Below are 19,941 nucleotides of genomic sequence, written 5' to 3'. Positions count from 1 at the left end.
GCGCATAATCCGTAGGTTTGCCCTGAATTACACTGTCTGGCTCAACTCAACGTCGTTCTTTCTGGTGTTCGGTGTCAGAAAGCGAGGATCGTAGTAGATTGTGGTCATGTCTGAGGTAAGTAGATTAAAAAAAATAAACACAAAAAGTTAAAGAAGATTATGGATGAGCGAAATTTTCTAAAATAACACGGTAACCTTTTCGATATAGTTACTATTCATTATTTTGTATGTAGTGTTTGATTCAGGAGAAGAAAATAAGGAATGTGGTTAGTGTATTTAATTTTTTTTGGGATGGGGTGGTTGAGGTCTGTCTCTCTCTCTATATATATATATATATATAGCTGTACTCCATATGTATTCCACCTCCCATTGCTGCGCCGTTATTGAGCGCCATTTTCTTTTCGTTTTTTTGGACCGCCATATCTTGTGACGCAGGGCGAATTTTTTTTTCTTTTGGTGCTGAAAAGCTTTAAGCTTGCTATATGTTTTGAATTTTCCAACGACCTCGTGCATGCGTACAAGATAAAAACTTTTTTTTTTATCCAAGCCCAGCGAAAATGTGTTCTATTTTGGTAGCTCTCTTTGTTTTCCGGCTGATAAGCCGCCATCTTGCTACGAGACCGTGCCTTTCCAATTTTTCATTTTTGTGGGTTTGCTGTCTGTAATACGTCAGTTCGTTAGTCTTGGATGTACCTATACTCAATATTTCGTTTTTTGCCGTTGCTTTTTTTTTTATTAAGGTGTAATGTATATGCATCAGGCGGGAAGAATAGAGGGTAATGCAAACGGGGGTTGGCGCATGCGCACTTGTTTAGTGTCGCCTCGTGGAGCAGATGTTCATTTTACTGGGTGTGAAATACTAATGTCTAGACAGCAGCAGTTATGATAAACTTACTGTATGTGTTATTTTTGTTCTCTGGCTGTTATTGTGTGATGTTGGCGTGCACGGTCGTTTTTGGTTGTAGATCGTTAAAAGTACCTTAGGGTAGGAGTACTAAGGATGACAAGGTCGCGTTGTTATATTAAACGGCTACGCTTAAAAACGATGTTTTATGTCATTTAAATTGCTCTTTCATAATCTGAAAATTTGGTCTTGACTCTCTTCCTGTTTGCTTTTAAGTCACCGAAAGAGCCTGAACAGCTGCGTAAGCTCTTTATTGGTGGGCTGAGTTTTGAAACTACAGATGAAAGTCTCCGTGGCCATTTTGAACAATGGGGTGTGCTTACAGATTGCGTGGTAAGTGCATTTCACCTTTCATGTGACACTTGCAGAATTTATAACTTTCTAGTAATAACTATTAATATTTTTAAATTTGTATATTTTAATGGTTTTTCATATGTTATAACTTAACAGGTAATGAGAGACCCAAATACAAAGCGCTCAAGAGGGTTTGGGTTTGTTACTTATTCGACAGTGGAAGAAGTTGATGCTTGTATGAATGCAAGGCCCCACAGAGTTGATGGAAGAGTGGTTGAACCAAAGAGAGCAGTTTCCAGAGAGGTATATTATAGCTTTTGTATGAATGTACTATTTCAGAGTAATTCAGTCAGTAGTATAAATAATATAAGACCAGCATTTAGCCCTGTATCCTGTGACCTATCCAGGGCACAAGTCTCTGGCAGAAAACTAAATAGTACCAACATTCAATGTTATACCGGGGGGGGGGGGGGGCAAGCAGTGGTTTCCCCCAAGTCTCTCTCAACAGGATTTTTTCTCTAGGAACTAGTCCAATTTTGTTTTTTTAAACCCATATACACATTCTGTAATCTAGGAAAATGGTTACATGTACATAAGTAATGCCACACTGGGAAAAGACCAAGGGTCCATCGAGCCCAGCATCCTGTCCACGACAGTGGCCAATCCAGGCCAAGGGCACCTGGCAAGCTTCCCAAACGTACATTCTATGCATGTTATTCCTGGAATTGTGGATTTTTCCCAAGTCCATTTAGTAGTGGTTTATGGATTTGTCTTTTAGGAAACCGTCTAACCCCTTTTTAAACTCTGTCAAGCTAACCGCCTTCACCACGTTCTCCGGCATCAAATTCCAGAGTTTAATTACGCGTTCGGTGACGAAAAATTCTCAGATGTTTTAAATTTACTACACTGTAGTTTCATCGCATGCCCCCTAGTCAAACATATAAATGGCGAGTGACCGTACTCACTCGCAAATGTGCAGTAGAGACTTTCCTCTCTTTCCCGTCCCCACGTCAATACGTGATGACGGGGGCGGGACAGAGGGAAACTGCACGAAGCCGCCGGCCCTCCCCCTGGCCCGAGCAGTCTCTTCGGTATTGAACTTACATCGACGAAACGCAGAACAGCTGAGCTCCCGTCGCCCTTTCTTCCCTGCCTGTGTCCCACCCTCGCCGACGTTACGTCACACGAGGGCGGGACACAGGCAGAGAAGGAAGGCCGACGGGAGCTCAGCTGATCTGCGTGCTGCGATGTAAGTTCAGTACCGAAGAGAGGGGCCGGGTGCAGGGGTGGTGGTGGCGAGGGGAAGGGGCCTTGCCAAAACCCCATACTAGCCCGTTTTATCGGGCTCAACAGCTAGTATTTTTGGAAAGCGTGAACAGACACTTCACATCCACCTGTTCCACTCCACTTGTTACAAGAAATGTTAGTTCCAAAATGATATTTAAGAACAGGGGGAATTAGAGCATTTGGTAATATTTCTAGTTTTTAAGAACATTTGCTGTATTTATAAGTTTTGATAACATATTTTGATTTTTATTCTCCACCAATTACCTATAAGGTAATAAGATTTACAATTGCAAGATTAAAGAGGAATCAAATACACTAAACTGCACTGCAAGGTTTAAGAACTTGTGCTCAGAACATAAAGACCATATATTTAGCTTCAAAAAGGGTTTATTTATAATACAGTTAATGTAATCAATGTTGCAAGCAAGAGGTAGCCTTTTTAAAAGGATCTTGGTACAGGAGAATTTATGCTTTAACACAAGATAACAGGTTTAAATCAAAAGTTAACTTACAAAAGTCTTTGTTGTTGAAGCAAAGAGAGAATCTGCAGGGAGGTGTCTGCCATTCAGCTGAGCGATGAGCACATGGTGACAGGAGGAGAGATCCTCACAGCAGTCAGGGGAGAAGAGTCTGTGTCTGTGGGGAACAGCTCTTGTTTTTATACTGTTAGTTTGCAGGGAAACATGATCACATGTCCTGATCATTTGCTTCCTGGTTGCACTGGGCCCTGGGTAATTGCAAAGCATTATGGTCTTAGGGACCACTGAGTTGTGGGTAATTTGCAAAGGATCATGGTCCCAGGTGCACTGGGTAATGTAGTTCCTAGAAGAACATGATTACATCATATGCTAAAAAGCCTTCTTCCTACACATAAGCTGGCGTCCAGTTGTCTGGGGTTGATGGTTTATTGTAGCAAAGCCTAGGTCTGGATTTCTACTGGCAAATGGTCTTGTTTATGCTTTACTCTGAGTCCTTTTGTCAATAGGTGTGTAGGTTCACACCTTTTCCAGCCTTTGTCTGCTGGTGTCTTTGAACTTTTATTCTTTGGAGATGTCATGAGCCCCCACCCAGCCTAGCTTTTATCATCAGTCTTTCAGGTGGGAGGGAGAGGAAGTTTCTCTGAAGCAGTTCTGAATAGTCTTTTGTTCTCAGAAGTTTCCCAGGGGGAGGGGTTATCAATAGAAATCAAACAAAATAAAACACGGAAAAGAAAATAAGATACCTTTTTTATTGGACATAACTTAATACATTTCTTGATTGGCTTTCGAAGGTTGCCCTTAGTCAGATCGGAAATCTCCCCGGGGGATGGGGAAAGAGGGACTTGGAATTCAGATTAGTTTCTCTGCTTCTGTCTCACTAAGTCTTTCTTTAAAGCTGTATTTTTTTTTTTTTATATTGGTATATATTTGTATCTGATCCAGCACAATCAATAATTCTGACAGTTAACTCATATCATGCTACACACTCATTATTTTCTGTGCCTCTATCATGTCTCCCCTCAGCCGTCTCTTCTCCAAACTGAGAAGCCCTGGTCTCCTTAGTCTTTCATTACATGTAATCTCATGTAATGCCAGTATTTGTCTTATGGGCCCCTTTACACGAAATGGAACCTGTAGGTACTTCCGTGTCATAACACGTGCTGTATCGGGCTCATTGTCCTTTTAAAATATCAATACAGTCTTTTTTTTTTTTTTTTCATTTTTGTGCAGGATTCTCAGAGACCTGGAGCACATCTGACAGTTAAGAAAATTTTTGTTGGTGGAATTAAGGAAGACACAGAAGAACATCACTTAAGAGATTACTTTGAACAATATGGAAAAATTGAAGTGATTGAAATCATGACAGACCGTGGTAGTGGGAAAAAAAGGGGGTTTGCATTTGTCACATTTGATGACCATGATTCTGTGGATAAAATAGTCAGTAAGTGATTTAACATTTCAATTACCAAATCTGAATTTCCTTGCCATTTCAGTTGTAGCTGCTTTTGGATTGGGAAAGAAATTATTGCAAAATGGCAAGCTTATAAAATTATTACGGTGGAATAGTTTGATAGTTCACAGTTTTAACCATTCAAAAAATATGAACATATGGCACGAAATTTAGTAAGACCTGAAAAGAAATCATAGAAAGTGTTCACTAAGCACAGCAAGTAATTAAGCTGTGGAATCTAAAGGTAACTGACATAGGGCTCAGAAGAGGTTTGGATGAGTGTGTGGAGGAAAGGCCAGTAAGTTACAAATTAAGTAGAATTGAGAAAACTATTGCTTATCCCTTTTGAAGTAAGTTGTAACAAATTGGATCTTTTTTGGGGATCCATTAGGTACTTGCAACTCAGACTGGCCACTGTTAAGATTTTGGGCTTGATGGACCTTGGTTTGACTTAATTAACATGGTTTTCTTATTTTTAGTTCAGAAGTACCATACAGTGAATGGCCACAATTGTGAAGTAAGAAAAGCACTCTCAAAGCAAGAAATGGCAAGTGCCTCTGCCAGCCAGAGAGGTATGCTCTTATTTGCCCATGCTGACTTATAAAAAATTTAAATTCAGTTCCCACCTTTGCCTTCTCTCAGCCATTATTGTACAGAAGCCATCTTAAGCCACGTAGACATGCATGTAAAAATCCAGTTGTAGAAATGCAGTAGGAGTATTAATCCTTGTTCTTTGCAATAATAGACATCAATCTAGGCTTTTTTAGCAGTTTCGAAAGGTGAATTGGGATAATGTACATGCTAGTACTAATGAAGATTGATTTAATCTGTATTTCTATAATCTTGTGGCCTTGATCCATTTCCTGTCCTATTAGCATATCTTGATCTGATGATCAAAATACTTAGGCATTCCTCCTGCTTTCTTGAAATCTGGCACTTTTATTTTTTTTCTGTGTGGTGGGGGAGTTGAGTATCCACTGGAGCAGAGGGAGCATTTAATAAGATTCAAAGTTTCCATCTTTTCAGAAAGAAATATTGCAATTTTTGCTCTAATTTCTCCAGGGTGTACATATTGTGATTTGAATTTGTGCTTTTGTTTATTTTTAGGTCGTAGTGGCTCTTTTGGTGGTCGCGGAGGGAGTTTTGGTGGTAATGATAACTTCAGTCGTGGTGGAAGCTTTGGTGGCCGTGGTGGAGGTTGTAGCTTTAAAAACCTTTAGATTTTTGTTTTTCGGGGGTTTCTTCTTTTTTTTTTTTGTAACTGATGGAAGTTACTGATGAGACTTTGTCTTTGCAGGAGGATTCAGTGGTGGCCGTGGCGGCGGAAGTGGTGGTGGTTATGGCAGTGGAGATGGCTACAATGGATTTGGCAATGAGGGTATGTTTGAACCTATACTGAACTAGTATTACTCCTTCTCCTTCCCCCCCCCCCCCCCCCCCCCCCCCCCCCCCCCTCAAGGGCCTTAAAGTGTTGTCCACTTTTTAAGAGTGTATATCTTTCAACACTGGTAATTTAGAATATATTCCAATTTGTGTTGCACCATTTGAATTGGTAGTTTTGTAAGTAGCAGTTAATCCAATCTTTAGTTCTGTACCTATTACTACTTGATTCTATGGTGCTACTTGATAGCATTTCATTTATTGAGAGAAGCATGAGTATTAAATGGGTAAATAAGATTTAGTAACAAGCATATAGGCATAGCTGTAAGACCTTGTTTGTTCTCTTCAAGCATGCTGTCTAAGTGGATAAGCAAGATATAATCAGCCCGTTGGCTCCAAGTTGGATCCATTGTTTTTGCCCAACAAGACAGGAATGGATCTGTTCACTTTTTCACTCATATTCAGCAACAGCCTTCACCTATCAGTATAAGCTTCCACCACAGGCATGGAGTGCAGTAATCTCTTTAACTGATCCAAAGGGCCATGCATGGACACAAAGAGGTAGAATGAGGAATAGTGGTAGAACCGTGCCCTCCATGTCTCTTCTGGAAGCACACATTTTTAGGCAGCAGCTGGATCTCCTTTTTGTTTTGGTGACTTTTCTTATAAAGGTCTGGATGAATTTCTATTGACAAGATTTCCTTCAGTTTTAATTTATGAATTGAACAATGGTTTGTATAAAATTTTAACTTAATTCTTTTCACAGGGGGATATGGAGGAAGCCCACCATATTCTGGTGGCAACAGAGGTTATGGAGGTGGACAAGGTGGTTATGGAGGGAACCAGGGTGGTGGTTATGGTGGCAGTAGCGGCTATGACAATTACAACAACGGCGCTGGTGGTGGTGGAAGCAGTTTTGGTGGCAGTGGTATGTAAACTTTTTGATTTAATATAGTATCTTCCTATTAGTGGCACATCTTGATCACAAAATATTTTCATTTGATGTAGAATGTTTAGAAGGTCTGTATGGTTTTTAAGTTGTCTGTAAACAAAATTAAGCGATTTTCTTTGAACCTCTTAAAGCAGTGCTTCTCAACCCAGTCTTTTGGGGCACACCAAGCCACTCAGGTTTTCAAGATATCCACAATGCATATAAGAAATTTGCATGCACTGCTTCCTTGATATGTAAATCTATCTCATACATATACATTGTAGATATCGTGAAAACCTGACTGGCAAGGTATACCGAGAACTGAATTGAGATCTGACTTGGAGTACTCTATAATGGGAAATTTTATAGCTGTCCTGTTGACTAGTTGGACTGACTTTCCGTATGCTGCATTTCAGGTAGCTTTGGAGGTAGCGGAAACTACAATGACTTTGGAAACTATAACAGCCAGTCATCTTCTAACTTTGGTCCCATGAAAGGAGGAGGAAACTTTGGAAGTGGAAGCAGATCTGGGCCATATGGTGGTGGTGGTGCTGCTGCTGGTGCTGGTGGTGGAGGTGGTAAGTAGCTTTTAGCAATATCTGCCAGATTCTATATTGCGTGCCTAGAGATCCGAAAGTCCATAAGCCATTAATAAGATGGACTTCGGGAAAATCTACTGCATATTCTAGAATAAGCAGCTTAAAATCTGTTTTGTTCTGGGATCTTGCCAGGTACTTGTGACCTGGATTGGCCACCATTGGAAACGGGGTACTGGGCTTGATGGACCTTTTCTTGTCCCAGTATGGCAGATGTTAAGCGTAATCTGTAATGACCTGCACCTAAATTCTAATGCACTCAGTTCAAAGGGGTGGGAAAATTTACACGTAGTTACAGAATATGACCCAGTATCTTCGCACAGGAATTTACAGCACATTTTTGTTGGTGTAAACAGAGGCATGTAGCTTTAAGCACTGGGGTGTCAACTAAGTGTGTTCTATATACTGTGAATAAATCCTAGGCGCCGCTTATTGAATATGCTTAAAACAGAAATGTTTACCATACTTGGGGGTTTTTTTTGCGTCTTTATATAGAATCAAAATGTTTAATGTACTGATTTTTTAGGTGCCTATAGAATCTGGCTTTATGTTTAAGGATTTGTATTCCATTAAATCCCAACAAATCAGGTTCAAAGCAGGTAACAATGCAAAGAAGTTACAGCCCCAAATTCAGTAAATTATAAAATGAAGAATTGATACACTTGATGTCTTCAGTTTCTTTTGGAACTTAGCATAATTGGAGAGTTGAAGCTCACTGATGCATCCCCCATTCAGAGTCTGAAATGTCAGACAACATAATTAAAATACGCATGTCTACGGGGGAGCCAATGAAGATTCATAAACAAAGGAGTCAAATGATCTTATTTTTTCTTCTCAGTTTTATGACTGTTTTGAATCAAATCCCCCCAACCCCCTTCCCATTTCCTTAAGTTCCAAGGAAAGACCAGAATAAGGGAAATAAAGTAATCTGCTTGAGAGAAAATTGATTGGATAAAAGTTTGGATTGTCATTATATGGAGAACACAGTATAGATTGTAACATCTCAATTTAGGTGGATATGGTGGATCAAGTGGAGGTGGTGGAAGCAGCAGTTATGGAAGTGGAAGAAGATTCTAAACCGATTTGGTAAGGTTGATCTTTACTGTATTTACTATAAAAACTAATCATAGTAATTGTTTTACTACCAGGTAACTGTTAAATTCAACGTAACTGTTAATGTATTAAATGTATGGGAGCAAAACATATTGCTATTATAGCCTTGAGTTGATGACTAGATTAACAATTTTATTCCATATTATTCAACAGGAAACAAAGCTTAGCAGGAGAGGCGAGCCAGAGAAGTGACAGGGAGCTACAGGTTACTACAAAAGTTGTGAACTCAGCCAAGCACAGTTGTGGCAGGGCGTAGCTGCTACATGAAGACATGTTTTAGAAAATTATTTGGGCAAATACAAGGACTGTATGTGTGAAATTAATTGTATAACAGGTTATTTTAGTTTCTGTAATGTGGAAAGTGTAAAGCATTCCGAAAAGGGGTTTTAAATGTAGATTTTTTTATTTTATTTTATTTTGGACCCATGCCATTGATAATTGTAATAGTCTGATCATGATGATGAATAAATACGTGTCTTTTTTTTTTTTTATAAATGTACTGTGTAGTTTAGTCATTCTAGGTTCTTATTTAAAAACATGCAAGGATTTTAGTACTCCATATGGAAAAGGTGCTTAAGATAAGTTTCTACCTGAATTTTATTCATTTTATATATAAAATGTAGGTGGCTTAATCTCACTTTGAGATTTTGAACTTAAGCATTTCATCCATCATATTTCAGGATGAATGGCCAAAATATTTTATTAGCTCCTTCACCTTATTTGGTGTACAGTTTACTAAAACCACAAACTTAAAAAGATAGGTCTTTATCTGAACACTTAGGGCTTCCTTTACTACGCTATGCTAGTAATTCCCATACTGCAACTGAGAGGAAGCCATAGAAACTGGGCATTCTTTCATTTGCTGTGCTGGTAATTGCTGACATAGCTTAGTAAAAGGCTCTTTAATTCTGGTATTTGGATAGTGATTGAGCACCCCCCCCCCCCCCAAAAAAAAAAAAAAAAATTGGTAAAAAAATCCCAAGTGATCTTATGACTTTAGACTGCCACACAGCTGAAAGTTTTGAGTAACTATAATACCATATTTCATTTTTATTAAAACCAACCCTGTAAACTTGACTGACTAAGCAGGGGGGTTAATTTTTATAGTGTGCTTCCTTTTGCTCAGACTTCTAAATTTTTCACTCCTTTCATGGCAGATTTAGACTGATCATTTATTTTTAAGTTCACATCAAAATTCAAAGACACAACTAGCATATATACTGTGAAATTTGATTAACTTGATTTTTCAATGTTACTGAAAAGTAGTAACACAAGAAAGAAAAGATACCTTTGCCACCAATAGCCAACATAAAATGTGTTCGCCTAGATGTGCAATCATGGTTACTAATGTAGATTTTCATGGGGATGGCAAACTACAAAATGGTGATCAGGCTGGTTGTCTAAAGTAGGTCTTAAAGATAGCTTTTCAATTATATTTAATGGGGATGGATAACAGTTACTGCTGATCTTTTTATGTAATAAGGCATGCAGTGGCTTAGTCCAGTATGATTTTATGCTGTGGCCCATGCTAACACTATTTAGCAAATCTGAAGCAACTCTTAATGTGGCTGTTTCATTACCTTTTTGGTTTCCTTGATCAACCTAAGCAAACCTGTTAAACATAAATTCCATTACAATTTATGGTGGTTTACTTCCAACATTGCAGTTATTAAAAGGTGATGTTATATGCAAAACACATTGCATACTTAAGCTTTGACTTGTTAAACTACATCTTGGGTCCACCAGAATCATCGGGTAAATCCATCTTGAAGTCACTTTAAATGTTAACTAACAGATCTTTTCAGTTGGCGTATCCTGCTCTTAGATTGTGAATATCCTGAAGTTTAGTCCCATGAGTGTGTAACAGTGCTGAGCTTGAAATATCAGGTGGATCCTAAACTATTGAGGGGAATCTACAGATATCCTGCGTACTCTGGCATACTTTAACATTCAGCACATGATAGCATACCCCACAACAGGAAGATAAGAGGAAAGATCGCCAGGAATCGAGAAATAGCTATAAAGATCCAGGAGACATACAGATGGTTCAGCTGCTAGCAAGCATAGCCAGCACGAATGGCCTTCAGCTCAAACACCGACAGCTGAGAGTAGACACTTGTGTGGAGTCCAGTATGACAGATAAGCAAGTGCAGACAGACGGCTAGCAAGATAAGCAGAGCCTTCTGCACTCGCCATGAAAGCTAGGAGGAAGGTTACAATGCTCATCGGAAGGAAGGAGGCAGACGAGAGTAAGGAACCTTGCTCTTAGGACTAGCAGTCAGATCCAGAAGGCAAGGTTTTGTTACTGTGCTTGTAGGTAAGAACAGATTTTACTTACATCCGTAATGGAATTTATCTGACACTAATTGATAAATGTGAAACGTGCTACAGTCAGATTAGCTGAACTGGAAGGCAGTTTATTTAATCAATTTCGTTCCAGTGCTATAGTCAACATAGGGTCAAAACAGAGCCCTTTGTTCAATATGCAACATAAATATTATTTAACTTTAATATTTGTGCAGTTAAGGATCTGATCTATAAGCATTGTATTGCAGTTGCTGTTCAAAGCAGCCTGATTTCTAACACTACTGTATTGATAGGCACTGGATGCCCCTTCGTAGGGCACACCAAGTTTTGTGAACTTTTTTTTAACTCAAAATTTGGGCTTAGGTTTGGTTTTGAACAGGTTTATAGCAACAATTTTGATAATTCATAATACTCTAATCTTACAGGATAATTTGGGCTGTGGTACCTTCTAATCTTCAGAACCAGAGGGAGGTCTGTCTTCACTAACTGCCAGGAAGGTAAGTAGACTGCTGCCCCATAAATTCTAGAAAGCCAATATGTTACATTTGTATTACATTGACAAATAATGGGGAAAGATGTTCTAGAGTGTTTTTATATGGATAAGGAGGAGAAATTTGCCACCTAGAACATTAGATGCTGCTGCCTAATAACTTGGCAGAGTCGTCATAATAGCCTTTTGGTGTAGTGAAATGTAGCACAGAATTCAGTTTGTCCTAGAGAAAGTTGACATCTCACTGGACCTGTATACAGATATTAGTTCTATTTCTCTTTTGAGAATTAATGAGGCTAAGTCTTGGCAAATTATGAGATATTCATCAGAGTTTGGTTTTATACCTCTTTCTGTTGACATTTAAAATGCTGATTAGTGTTTTTTCTTTTCCTCACTATATAGGTTTATGTATGGTGAGCATTTAACTGGATTTCTTTGCCTGTGTTGCTGATCAGAGATGACAAAAACCAGCTAAATATAGCTTTTTAACCAGAAGCATGACTCAACTTGCTACTGTGTAGCTAATCAGTTCAAAACCTGCTTTTTTAATAAAACTTGTTCTGTTTTGGTTGTCTTTTATAAGCTTGTTTTGAAATTTCATTACTGTGTTTTTTTTTTTAAACCCTGTTAACAATGAAATGACCACAAACAAGATTTCTGCTCTGTTGTACTTCTATTTGTGTTGAGAGCCAGTCTCACTTCTATGACATTTTTTTTTCTCCCTTTAGGATGCCTGTTGCATTGTGCTCCATTACCTTGTGACAGCTGACTGTGAAGTCATCTGGCATACCTTAACGTTGTGTTGGCCTAGAGATTGACAACAGATGCTTGTTAGTGTTTGAGTTTTTGGACATTGGCCTATAACCTTTTTTTTTTTAATATAAATAGTTATAAATTTGTAGTATCTACCCATGTACTGTGATGGAAAATCACTACTTGATACTGGGGTTGCTATAGAGCCATGGGTGTTTGTATAGCACAGGGGAGAAAGAGAAGGTCTAGTATATTCAGGTAATACACCTAGTGGTCTGTTCCCTGACCCTTCAAGCCCAGATGTTTATATTTTAACTGTATGGTGTATTAGCCACTGCAGGATAGACATTCATGGCCAAAGAAGAACCATAAGTGTGCTGAAAGCCCCACTATTACAATGCTTAAAATGGATTTGACCTGTGCAGTGAAGGATTGATGTGCTTGTGTCATGGTTAGGATCAGTAGCTGCCCCACATCACTAAGCAGTTGTGTGATTGTATGTACACATGCAGATAAATTCAGCCTGTGCATTGGATTTTTTTTCCATGCCTTTCTGACACTGGAGGCTGATCTTTATATTGGCCCTGTTACTTTTGGGTAAGAACTGGCAATGATTTATGTGTTAGTGAGGATCTGTTAAAGGCTTCTGACCCATATGGTAGTGAGTGGGCTGCTCTTGACTAGAAAGGTTGCTTCCCATTGCCTTGTATTTTTTTTCTCCCTAGGTGCTTTTTACTTTTCATGCTAACGATTAAGTGACTTGTGTTGTCTTCTTACTTTATCTCTTGGGATTAGTGTGTGTTTCTGAGTAGACTTTGAGTACTGCTACTGAGCCTGTTTTGTAGTGTAGTGCATAGTCACTGCATTTGCCAGATCTTTGAAGTGAGCGGACCTCAATATATAAGTGCTGGGGGGGGGGAGAAATTCTTTAGCATGGGCAGCTAGCTTATTCATCTAGGCTTCCAGAGGATGCAAGTGATTGTCTTATTGATAGCTAATGTTTTAGGGTGCACTACAGCTCCCATTTTATATAGTGGGACTGGTTGTTAATTTGCTGGTGCCATACTTCAGTAAATCTAGACCTGACTCGGTAAGAGGGTGAAACTTGTTTAGGAAGTGCAAAGTGAGTACTACACACACAGTTGACGGACTGCTCTGTGTACTGCTTGCTTGTACTATTGAAATGTAGTTGCAGCTGGAAAGTTGTGTACAGTTTAATTTTTGAGTATGTTGTAATATGAGAACAGAGTTTAGGTGCAGATATGGCCATGTCATCATCCATGAGAAGTAAGTTGCTACTTCAAGGGTCTGTGACGGCAGAGTTCTGGAAGTAGCCCTTTTCTGTGACTGTTCAATTAGACTTTGTATGTCCCCTCTTCCCTAACATACAAACACAAAATAATTTCCAGATAGATCCTAGTCCTGGTGGAAAGGGTACAGGGTCTTTAACAGAAAGTGGTTTTCTTGTGTCAGTTCAAGGGTTGGTTTTAAGAGTTGGAACATTTTTATAAACATATCTATTTACATTTGTAAGGTTTTTTTTTTTTAATTTTATTGGAAATAAATTATTTTTATATTTCTTACATAGCTTGAGTTCAGTTATTTGGCCTTTAAATGGGTCTTTGTTATGGATGCTGATTCTTTGCGGTGCTGTGCTTCCCCACCACATACACCAGGAGAAAAGAGCACTGAAAGTGTGTTGAGCAACATATTCATTCTCTGCCCTGGGCTCAGCTGCCTTGAATCCTGAAGTTCAAAGCTATTGCATTAGGGGTGACACTGTCCACTGTATCTCACCCTGCTGTAGAGAGGTGAACGGGGACAGAAATCTTACCCATACATCCCTGCAAAAATTTAACCCATCCCCACCCATCACTGTAAGAATTTAATGGTACATAAAAGAAAATTCCAGTCAGCTCCCTCCGTCTCTCTCTGGATTTGAGCCACAATACTGCAGGCAAGGAAGGAATGGAAGCTGAAACTTGGAACACTCTGGTGTGCACATGCAAGATTTGTCTCTGATTTACTGGCGCTGCATGCTGAGAGGTCACCACATGCACGCGCCAGTAGGTCAGGTAACATCGGATGCTCATGCCTGTGTCAGAGCTGAGGTGTGCTCATCAGCCCGGGAGCAAAGAGGATTAATTGTAACAGTAAGTGACAGCAAATAAAGACCTGAATGGTCCATCCAGTCTGCCCAATAGTCACTCATTATCAATTCATGATTAAATCAACGTGATATTCCCTATCATCAAGCCGATCAATCCATAGACTGGTGGGTTGTGTCCATCTACCAGCAGATGGAGATAGAGAGCAATCTTTTGCGTCCCTATATGTGGTCATGTGCTGCCGGAAATTCCCCAGTATGTTCTCTATCTCAGCAGGTGTGTGGTCACACAGCAGCAACTCTGGCTAGGTCTCCAAGCCTAATTGTTTAGGTTTTGTTGAGTACCTGGGGTTGAGGGCTCTTCCTGAGCAAGTGCAAACCTGGCGTTCCTGCAAGAGGGGCTGGAGAAAGGCCTGACGCTCAGTTCGCTGAAAGTCCAGGTGGCGGCTCTAGCTTGCTTCAGGGGTCGTCTGAAGGGGGCTTCCCTGGCTTCACAGCCGGATGTGGTACACTTTCTCAAAGGAGTTAATCACCTGCGCCCCCCCCCCCCCTCCGCACTCAATAGTGCCTACATCAAATCTCAATCTGGTACTACGGACCTTGCAGAAGCCGCCCTTCGAGCCCTTGCCAAGGGCATCGCTGAAGGACCTGACTGTTGAAAGCAGTCTTCCTGGTGGCTATCACATCAGCCAGAAGAGTTTCCGAGCTCCAGGCGCTCTCGTGTAGAGAACCGTTCCTGCGATTCACTGAGGCAGGAGTATCGATTTGCCCAGTGCCTTCCTTCCTGCCCAAGATTGTTCCTTGATTCCATGTGAATCAGCAGCTTTACCTACCCTCCTTTCGTAGGGAGGATTACCCAGAGGAGTACCCTGCGCTCAAATACCTGGATGTTAGACGGGTCATCATCAGATACTTGGAAGTGACCAATGATTTCCGGAAGTCTGATCATCTGTTCGTGCTTTTTGCAGGCTCTCGTAAGGGTCTGCAGGCATCTAAGCCTACAGTGGCACGTTGGGTCAAGGAGACGATCGCGTCAGCTTATGTGGCGGCGGGGAAGATTCCGCCTATTCAGCTGAAGGCACACTACTAGAGCACAATCAGCCTCGATGGCGGAGTCCAGATCTGTCTCCTTGGAAAAGATTTGCAGAGCGGCTACTTGGTCGTCGGCTCATACCTTCTCATGACATTACCACTTGGATGTGGCTGCTCGGGCCGCGGCCCAGTTTGGGGCGTCAGTGTTGCGTTCAGGGATTTCCATGTCCCGCCCTGGGTGAGTACTGCTTCGGTACATCCCACCAGTCTATGGATTGATCGGCTTGATGATAGGGAAGGTAAAATTATGTATCATACCTGATAATTTTCTTTCCCTTAATCATAGCTGATCAATCCATAGCCCCTCCCAGATATATGTATTGTTTCTGTTCTGGTTATATTTCAGGTTCAAGTTCAGTCTTCATTTCCTGGTCATGAGGACTTCGTGTTCAAGTTCTTCCAATTGAAGTCTCTTCGAGTTGAGATGATTTTGTGTTACAGTGATCTGCGTCTTCCTCTCCCCCCATTTCGGCGGTGGCTGGATTGATACCTAAATTATGCCGGCGCTCCCTCCCGCTTCGTGCGGCTGTAGGGTAACTTTGTATCCCTCCCGCTTCGGCGGTGGTGGTAGGGTAAGCCAGCTCCTCCCGCGGTTGCGGTAGCAGGATAAGCCAGTTCCCCCCGCGTCGGCAGGTGTGGTTTCCCACCGCACCGGTGGTGGTGCGCTGGAATATTTCCCCTCCCCCGCTTCGGTGGTGGTGAGCTGGGCAGAGTGTCCCTTTGTGGGTGTAATTCTCTAAGTGCTGAGTCCTGCGGATGGAGCTTTGATATCGACATACTGGGGAATTTCCGGCAGCACATGACCACAGATAGGGAGGCAAAAGATTGCTCTCTATCTCCACCTGCTGGTAGATGGACACAACCCACCAGTCTATGGATTGATCGGCTATGATTAAGGGAAAGAAAATTATCAGGTATAATACATAATTTTACCTTGTATACTTGATTATGGTCTTTCTTTTGTGTTTCTGGAACATAGACCATGGAAGTCTATCTGGCCCTATCTTTATGTTCCAACTGCTGGAGTTGTCGTTGTCTATGTGTCTTCTCATTTGTAAAAAACTGTCCAGAACTGTCCTTACGTTCCTGCCACTGAAGTTGCTGTCTAAGCCCTTTCCAGCCCATCCTAAACCAGACTTCCATATATTAGACACAGACCATACAAAGCTGCCCGGTATTGGCCCTAGTTAATCACAGCCAGAGTCTCCATCTAAGCATTACTTCACACATCCACACACACATGCAGCCATTTAAGGTTAGGTTTTTTTATAACTTGCATGTTCTAATTAAAGATCCTCTGTGTTAATCCTACGCCTTTTTGAATTCCATCATTTGTGTCTATACCACATTTGTGCTGTTAAAAGTAAAGAGGAGGAGGAGACTGCAGTCAAAGAACTTGGTACTCAGTAGATGAGAGGCTGGTGCAGGTGCAGCTCTCTACCCTGTTGCTCAATCAGCAGGGGACGTGACCCTTTGTGACCTGGATTGGCCACTGGTTGAAATTGGACACTCGGTCCTTACTGATAGCCTTCCTCTTACAGGCTGATTGTGTTGTGGCAGGTTGTTTCTTTTCCTCAATTTTTTCTTTGTGTCTCAGGCTGTAATCCTTGGTCATGTAGTGTTGTACAGCTGGTATTGTTTTCAGGTATATAGCTGAGATACTGAGGTTGGTGCTGCCTCATTAAAAGGGAAATAAAGGAGTTTGCAGTTGGACACAGACTGGACAGTGGGTTGTATGGTCATTTTCTGAGTGCTAAGCGATGATCTCTTACAAATGTATCTTTTTCCTCCTAATATGTTCTCTCTCAAACAGGGTGTATCTGTTAATTGGTCACGCATGTCCTCACAAAAGCCAGGTTCTCTGACCAATGCTGTCCTGTGTGCTCCTAGTGCTCTTGCCACAGAGCTAGAGACTGTAGGATAATATAAAATGAAATTGACATCCAGCTCTTTTAGAATTAGCCTTTTCCCTGAAAATTCTGGAGGAAAGGCTTTAGCCACCACGAGAGATCTGCAGCCTTCCATCTGGGGAGTGTCAAAGTCTCTTGTGGCACAATGACATGTTCCTTAGCGTCCCTCCGGACCGGCCCAGAATGTGACTGATGGGTTGTCTACGCCTTCCAGCAGGTGGAGACTGAGAAAGAAACTAACTAGAGAGAGCCAATAAGAGCCCTTGGCAACAAGAGAGAGATCCAGTAATCTCAGTCTCCAGCAGGTGGAAGGTGGTGAGCCCTTCAGTCTCATTTTATATTATATTTATGTTATTCTTTATATTTTTTCTATTTCTTGGGGTAATTCTTTTAGATTTACTGATGAAAGGTATTCATAGGCCAGGTAAGATTTTTCTAATGCATCAGGATATTAGGAACATTATTCAAGCACAGTGGAAGGTGCCGGATTCTGCCTTTCATCTTGCCAGATCCATGCTCAGGCTTTATCCTGTTCCGGATTCAGAGAAGGATCTTTTACACCCTCCAGTGGTGGATGCCGTAGTGTCAGCAGTCACTAAACGAAATACCGTTCCCGTGGATGGCGGGATAGCTTTGAGGGATGTCCAGGATCGCTGTATAGAATCCTTGTTAAAGAATAGTTTTGATGTTTCTGCTCTGGCAGTGCAGGCTGCTATCTGTGGTTCTCTGGTAGCGAGAGCCTGTTTTCGTTGGTCTGAAAAGGTCTTGGACCGTTTTTCTGATGATTTTTCAGTGATAGATGCTGAAGTGGCAAAGTTGGAAATGGGTTTGGCCTTTTTGGCAGATGCTCTTTACAACTTGCTTTGGGCCTCTTCTAAGTCTATGGCTCTTTGCGTGGCGGCCCGTCGCTCTCTTTGGCTTTGTGGCTGGTCTGTGGGTGTTGGGCCCTAAGTCCAAGTTTAGTAAATTTCCTTTTAAGGGTTCTTTTCTCTTTGGCGATGAATTGGATAAGCTGCTGTGTAGTCTAGGTGAGACTAAAGTTCTGAGACTTCCTGAGGATCGTCCCAGGGGGGGCCTGGATGTGGTGTTTTTTTTCCGGCCGTGGTAGGGGCCGTGATTTTCGGTATAGACCAGGCAGAGTAGTTCCGTTTCAACGATCCAAGTTTTTTTCAGAGGACCCTCTCCTTTTGGGGTGGTCGTAGAGGCGGTCAGGAAACGGGAAATTGTTTCTCGTCTTCCTCCCGTCCTCAGCAATGAAGGTTTGCGGGCCCAGCCTCTGGTTCAGGTAGGAGCTCGGTTGGTGCAGTTTTATGGGACATGGGCCTAAATTACTTCAGACCAGTGGGTTCTAGAGGTTATTCACAATGGGGTTCGCCTTAGAGTTTGCTCGTCCTTTCTCAGACGCTTTCGTGGAGTCTCCCTGCCATTCTGTGCTCAAAACCAGGGCTGTCGGACATTCTATGCAGACTTCTCAACCTTCAGACTATTTGTCCAGTTCTTTTGGTAGAGCAGCATTTAGGACGTTACTCCATACCCTTTCTGGTTCCCAAACAAAAGGGTTCCTTCAGGACGATTTTATATCTCCAGGTGGTCAATTGAGCCCTCAGGATGCCCTCGTTTCGTATGAAGACTTTGCGGTCGGTCATTGTGGCAGTGCAGACCAGGGAGTTTCTGATGTCGCTCGACCTCAGAAACCTTCTTGCATATCCCTATTCGACCGGCACACCAACGTTTCCTTCAGTTTCCAGTGCTCGGCCAGCATTTTCATTTTCGGGCTCTTCCCTTCGGATTTGTTACTGCTCGGGCGTTTACCAAAGTCATGTTCATAGTAGCCGCAGCACTCAGAATGGAAGGCATTCTAGTCCATCCTTATTTAGATGATTGGTTGATCAGAGCAAAGTCTTACCAGGAGAGTGTTCAGGTGACAGCTCGAGTAGTAGACTTCTTGAAGTCCCTAGGTTGGGAGGTCAGTGCACAAAAGATCCGTCTGCAGCCATCTCAGTCATTGGAGTACCTGGGAGTCTGTTTTGACACATTACAAGGCCGTGTTTTTCTTCCGCTGGCTCATGTCCTCAAACTACAGTCTTAGATTCATCACTTATTGCAGTTACCAAGGCCAGCGGCCAAAGATTATTGTCAGGTCCTGGGTTCCATGGTGGTGGTGATTGAGGCTAGCCCTTGGCCAGTGCTCACATGAGGCCGCTTCGGAGGTTGCTTCTTTCTCAGTTGTCACAGCAGGACTCTACATCAGAAATTGTAACTTCCGGCTCAGGTGAAGTGCAGCCTACGTTGGTGGCTGCAAGATGCCAGTATGACCAAGGGAATGCCTGTGGATCAGCCCAGCTGGAGGGTGGTTGCAACAGATGCCAGTCTTCAGGGACGGGGAGCTCACTGTCAGGGACAGTATGCTCAAAGCCTGTGGTCTCCTCAGGAGAGATCTTGCTCAATAAATCTATTAGAGACCAGGACAGTTAGACTAGCAATCCAGACCTTTGTCCATCTGTTGAGGGGTGAGGCAGTCTGCTTGATGTCCGAAAGTGCCACCGCGGTGGCTTACATCAGTTGGCAAGGAGGAACGAGGAGTCGGCAGTTGGAGCAAGAAGCGTCACAACTGTTACAGTGGTCGGAGGTGTGGCGCTGTCAGCGGCTCATGTGGCAGGAGTTCAAAATGTTCAGGCAGACTTTCTCAGTTGAAACATGCTAGATCCCGGGGAGTGGGTTCTAAGCGATGTGGCTTATCAGGCGGTGGTGAATCGTTGGGGGTTCCCCAAGATGGACCTGTTTGCTCCCTGGCTGACCGGTCTTCTTTATGCCTTTCCTTCCTGACCATTGATAGGGTGTCTATTTC

General features: G+C 42.0%; 2 protein-coding genes across 8 annotated transcripts in view; one reads left to right on the top strand and one right to left on the bottom strand.

Annotated features, from left to right (window-relative positions):
• CBX5 (chromobox 5) overlaps positions 1-3,103 on the bottom strand; it is a 49,534-nt gene extending 46,431 nt beyond the window's left edge. The window contains exon 1 of the mRNA XM_030198328.1: positions 2,998-3,103. The gene's annotated coding sequence lies outside the window, so the exon portion shown is untranslated. The remainder of the gene's footprint in view (positions 1-2,997) is intronic.
• On the top strand, positions 4-13,433 carry HNRNPA1 (heterogeneous nuclear ribonucleoprotein A1). Of its 7 annotated transcripts, none has more exons than XR_003941593.1 (13): positions 4-115; positions 1,121-1,237; positions 1,355-1,501; positions 4,195-4,405; positions 4,894-4,986; positions 5,522-5,611; positions 5,712-5,792; positions 6,561-6,722; positions 7,142-7,303; positions 8,334-8,407; positions 8,588-10,751; positions 11,167-11,238; positions 11,634-13,433. XR_003941593.1 is itself a non-coding variant. In XM_030198325.1 (10 exons), exons 1-10 carry the CDS (start codon positions 107-109, stop codon positions 8,396-8,398), a joined length of 1,137 nt encoding a protein of 378 aa, XP_030054185.1. In that variant the 5' UTR covers positions 4-106; the 3' UTR covers positions 8,399-8,408. The 7 variants fall into 7 exon arrangements, 1 of the variants encoding a protein (XP_030054185.1); XR_003941594.1 differs by having other exon boundaries at positions 8,588-11,238; positions 11,634-11,644; positions 11,960-13,433; XR_003941596.1 differs by having other exon boundaries at positions 5,522-5,563; positions 8,588-11,238.
• Positions 13,434-19,941: the final 6,508 nt, after the last annotated feature.

This window comes from Microcaecilia unicolor, chromosome 3 (assembly GCF_901765095.1).
Source record: "Microcaecilia unicolor chromosome 3, aMicUni1.1, whole genome shotgun sequence".
Taxonomy (NCBI): domain Eukaryota; kingdom Metazoa; phylum Chordata; class Amphibia; order Gymnophiona; family Siphonopidae; genus Microcaecilia; species Microcaecilia unicolor.
This window is presented reverse-complemented; position numbering and strand designations above follow the sequence as displayed.

Bases quoted from the DNA above. Each gene is read 5' to 3' on its own strand.
- HNRNPA1 (XM_030198325.1), top strand. The intron at 1,238-1,354 runs GTAAGTGCATTT...ATAACTTAACAG, and splicing joins GTGTGCTTACAGATTGCGTG to GTAATGAGAGACCCAAATAC. The intron at 4,406-4,893 runs GTAAGTGATTTA...TCTTATTTTTAG, and splicing joins TTCTGTGGATAAAATAGTCA to TTCAGAAGTACCATACAGTG.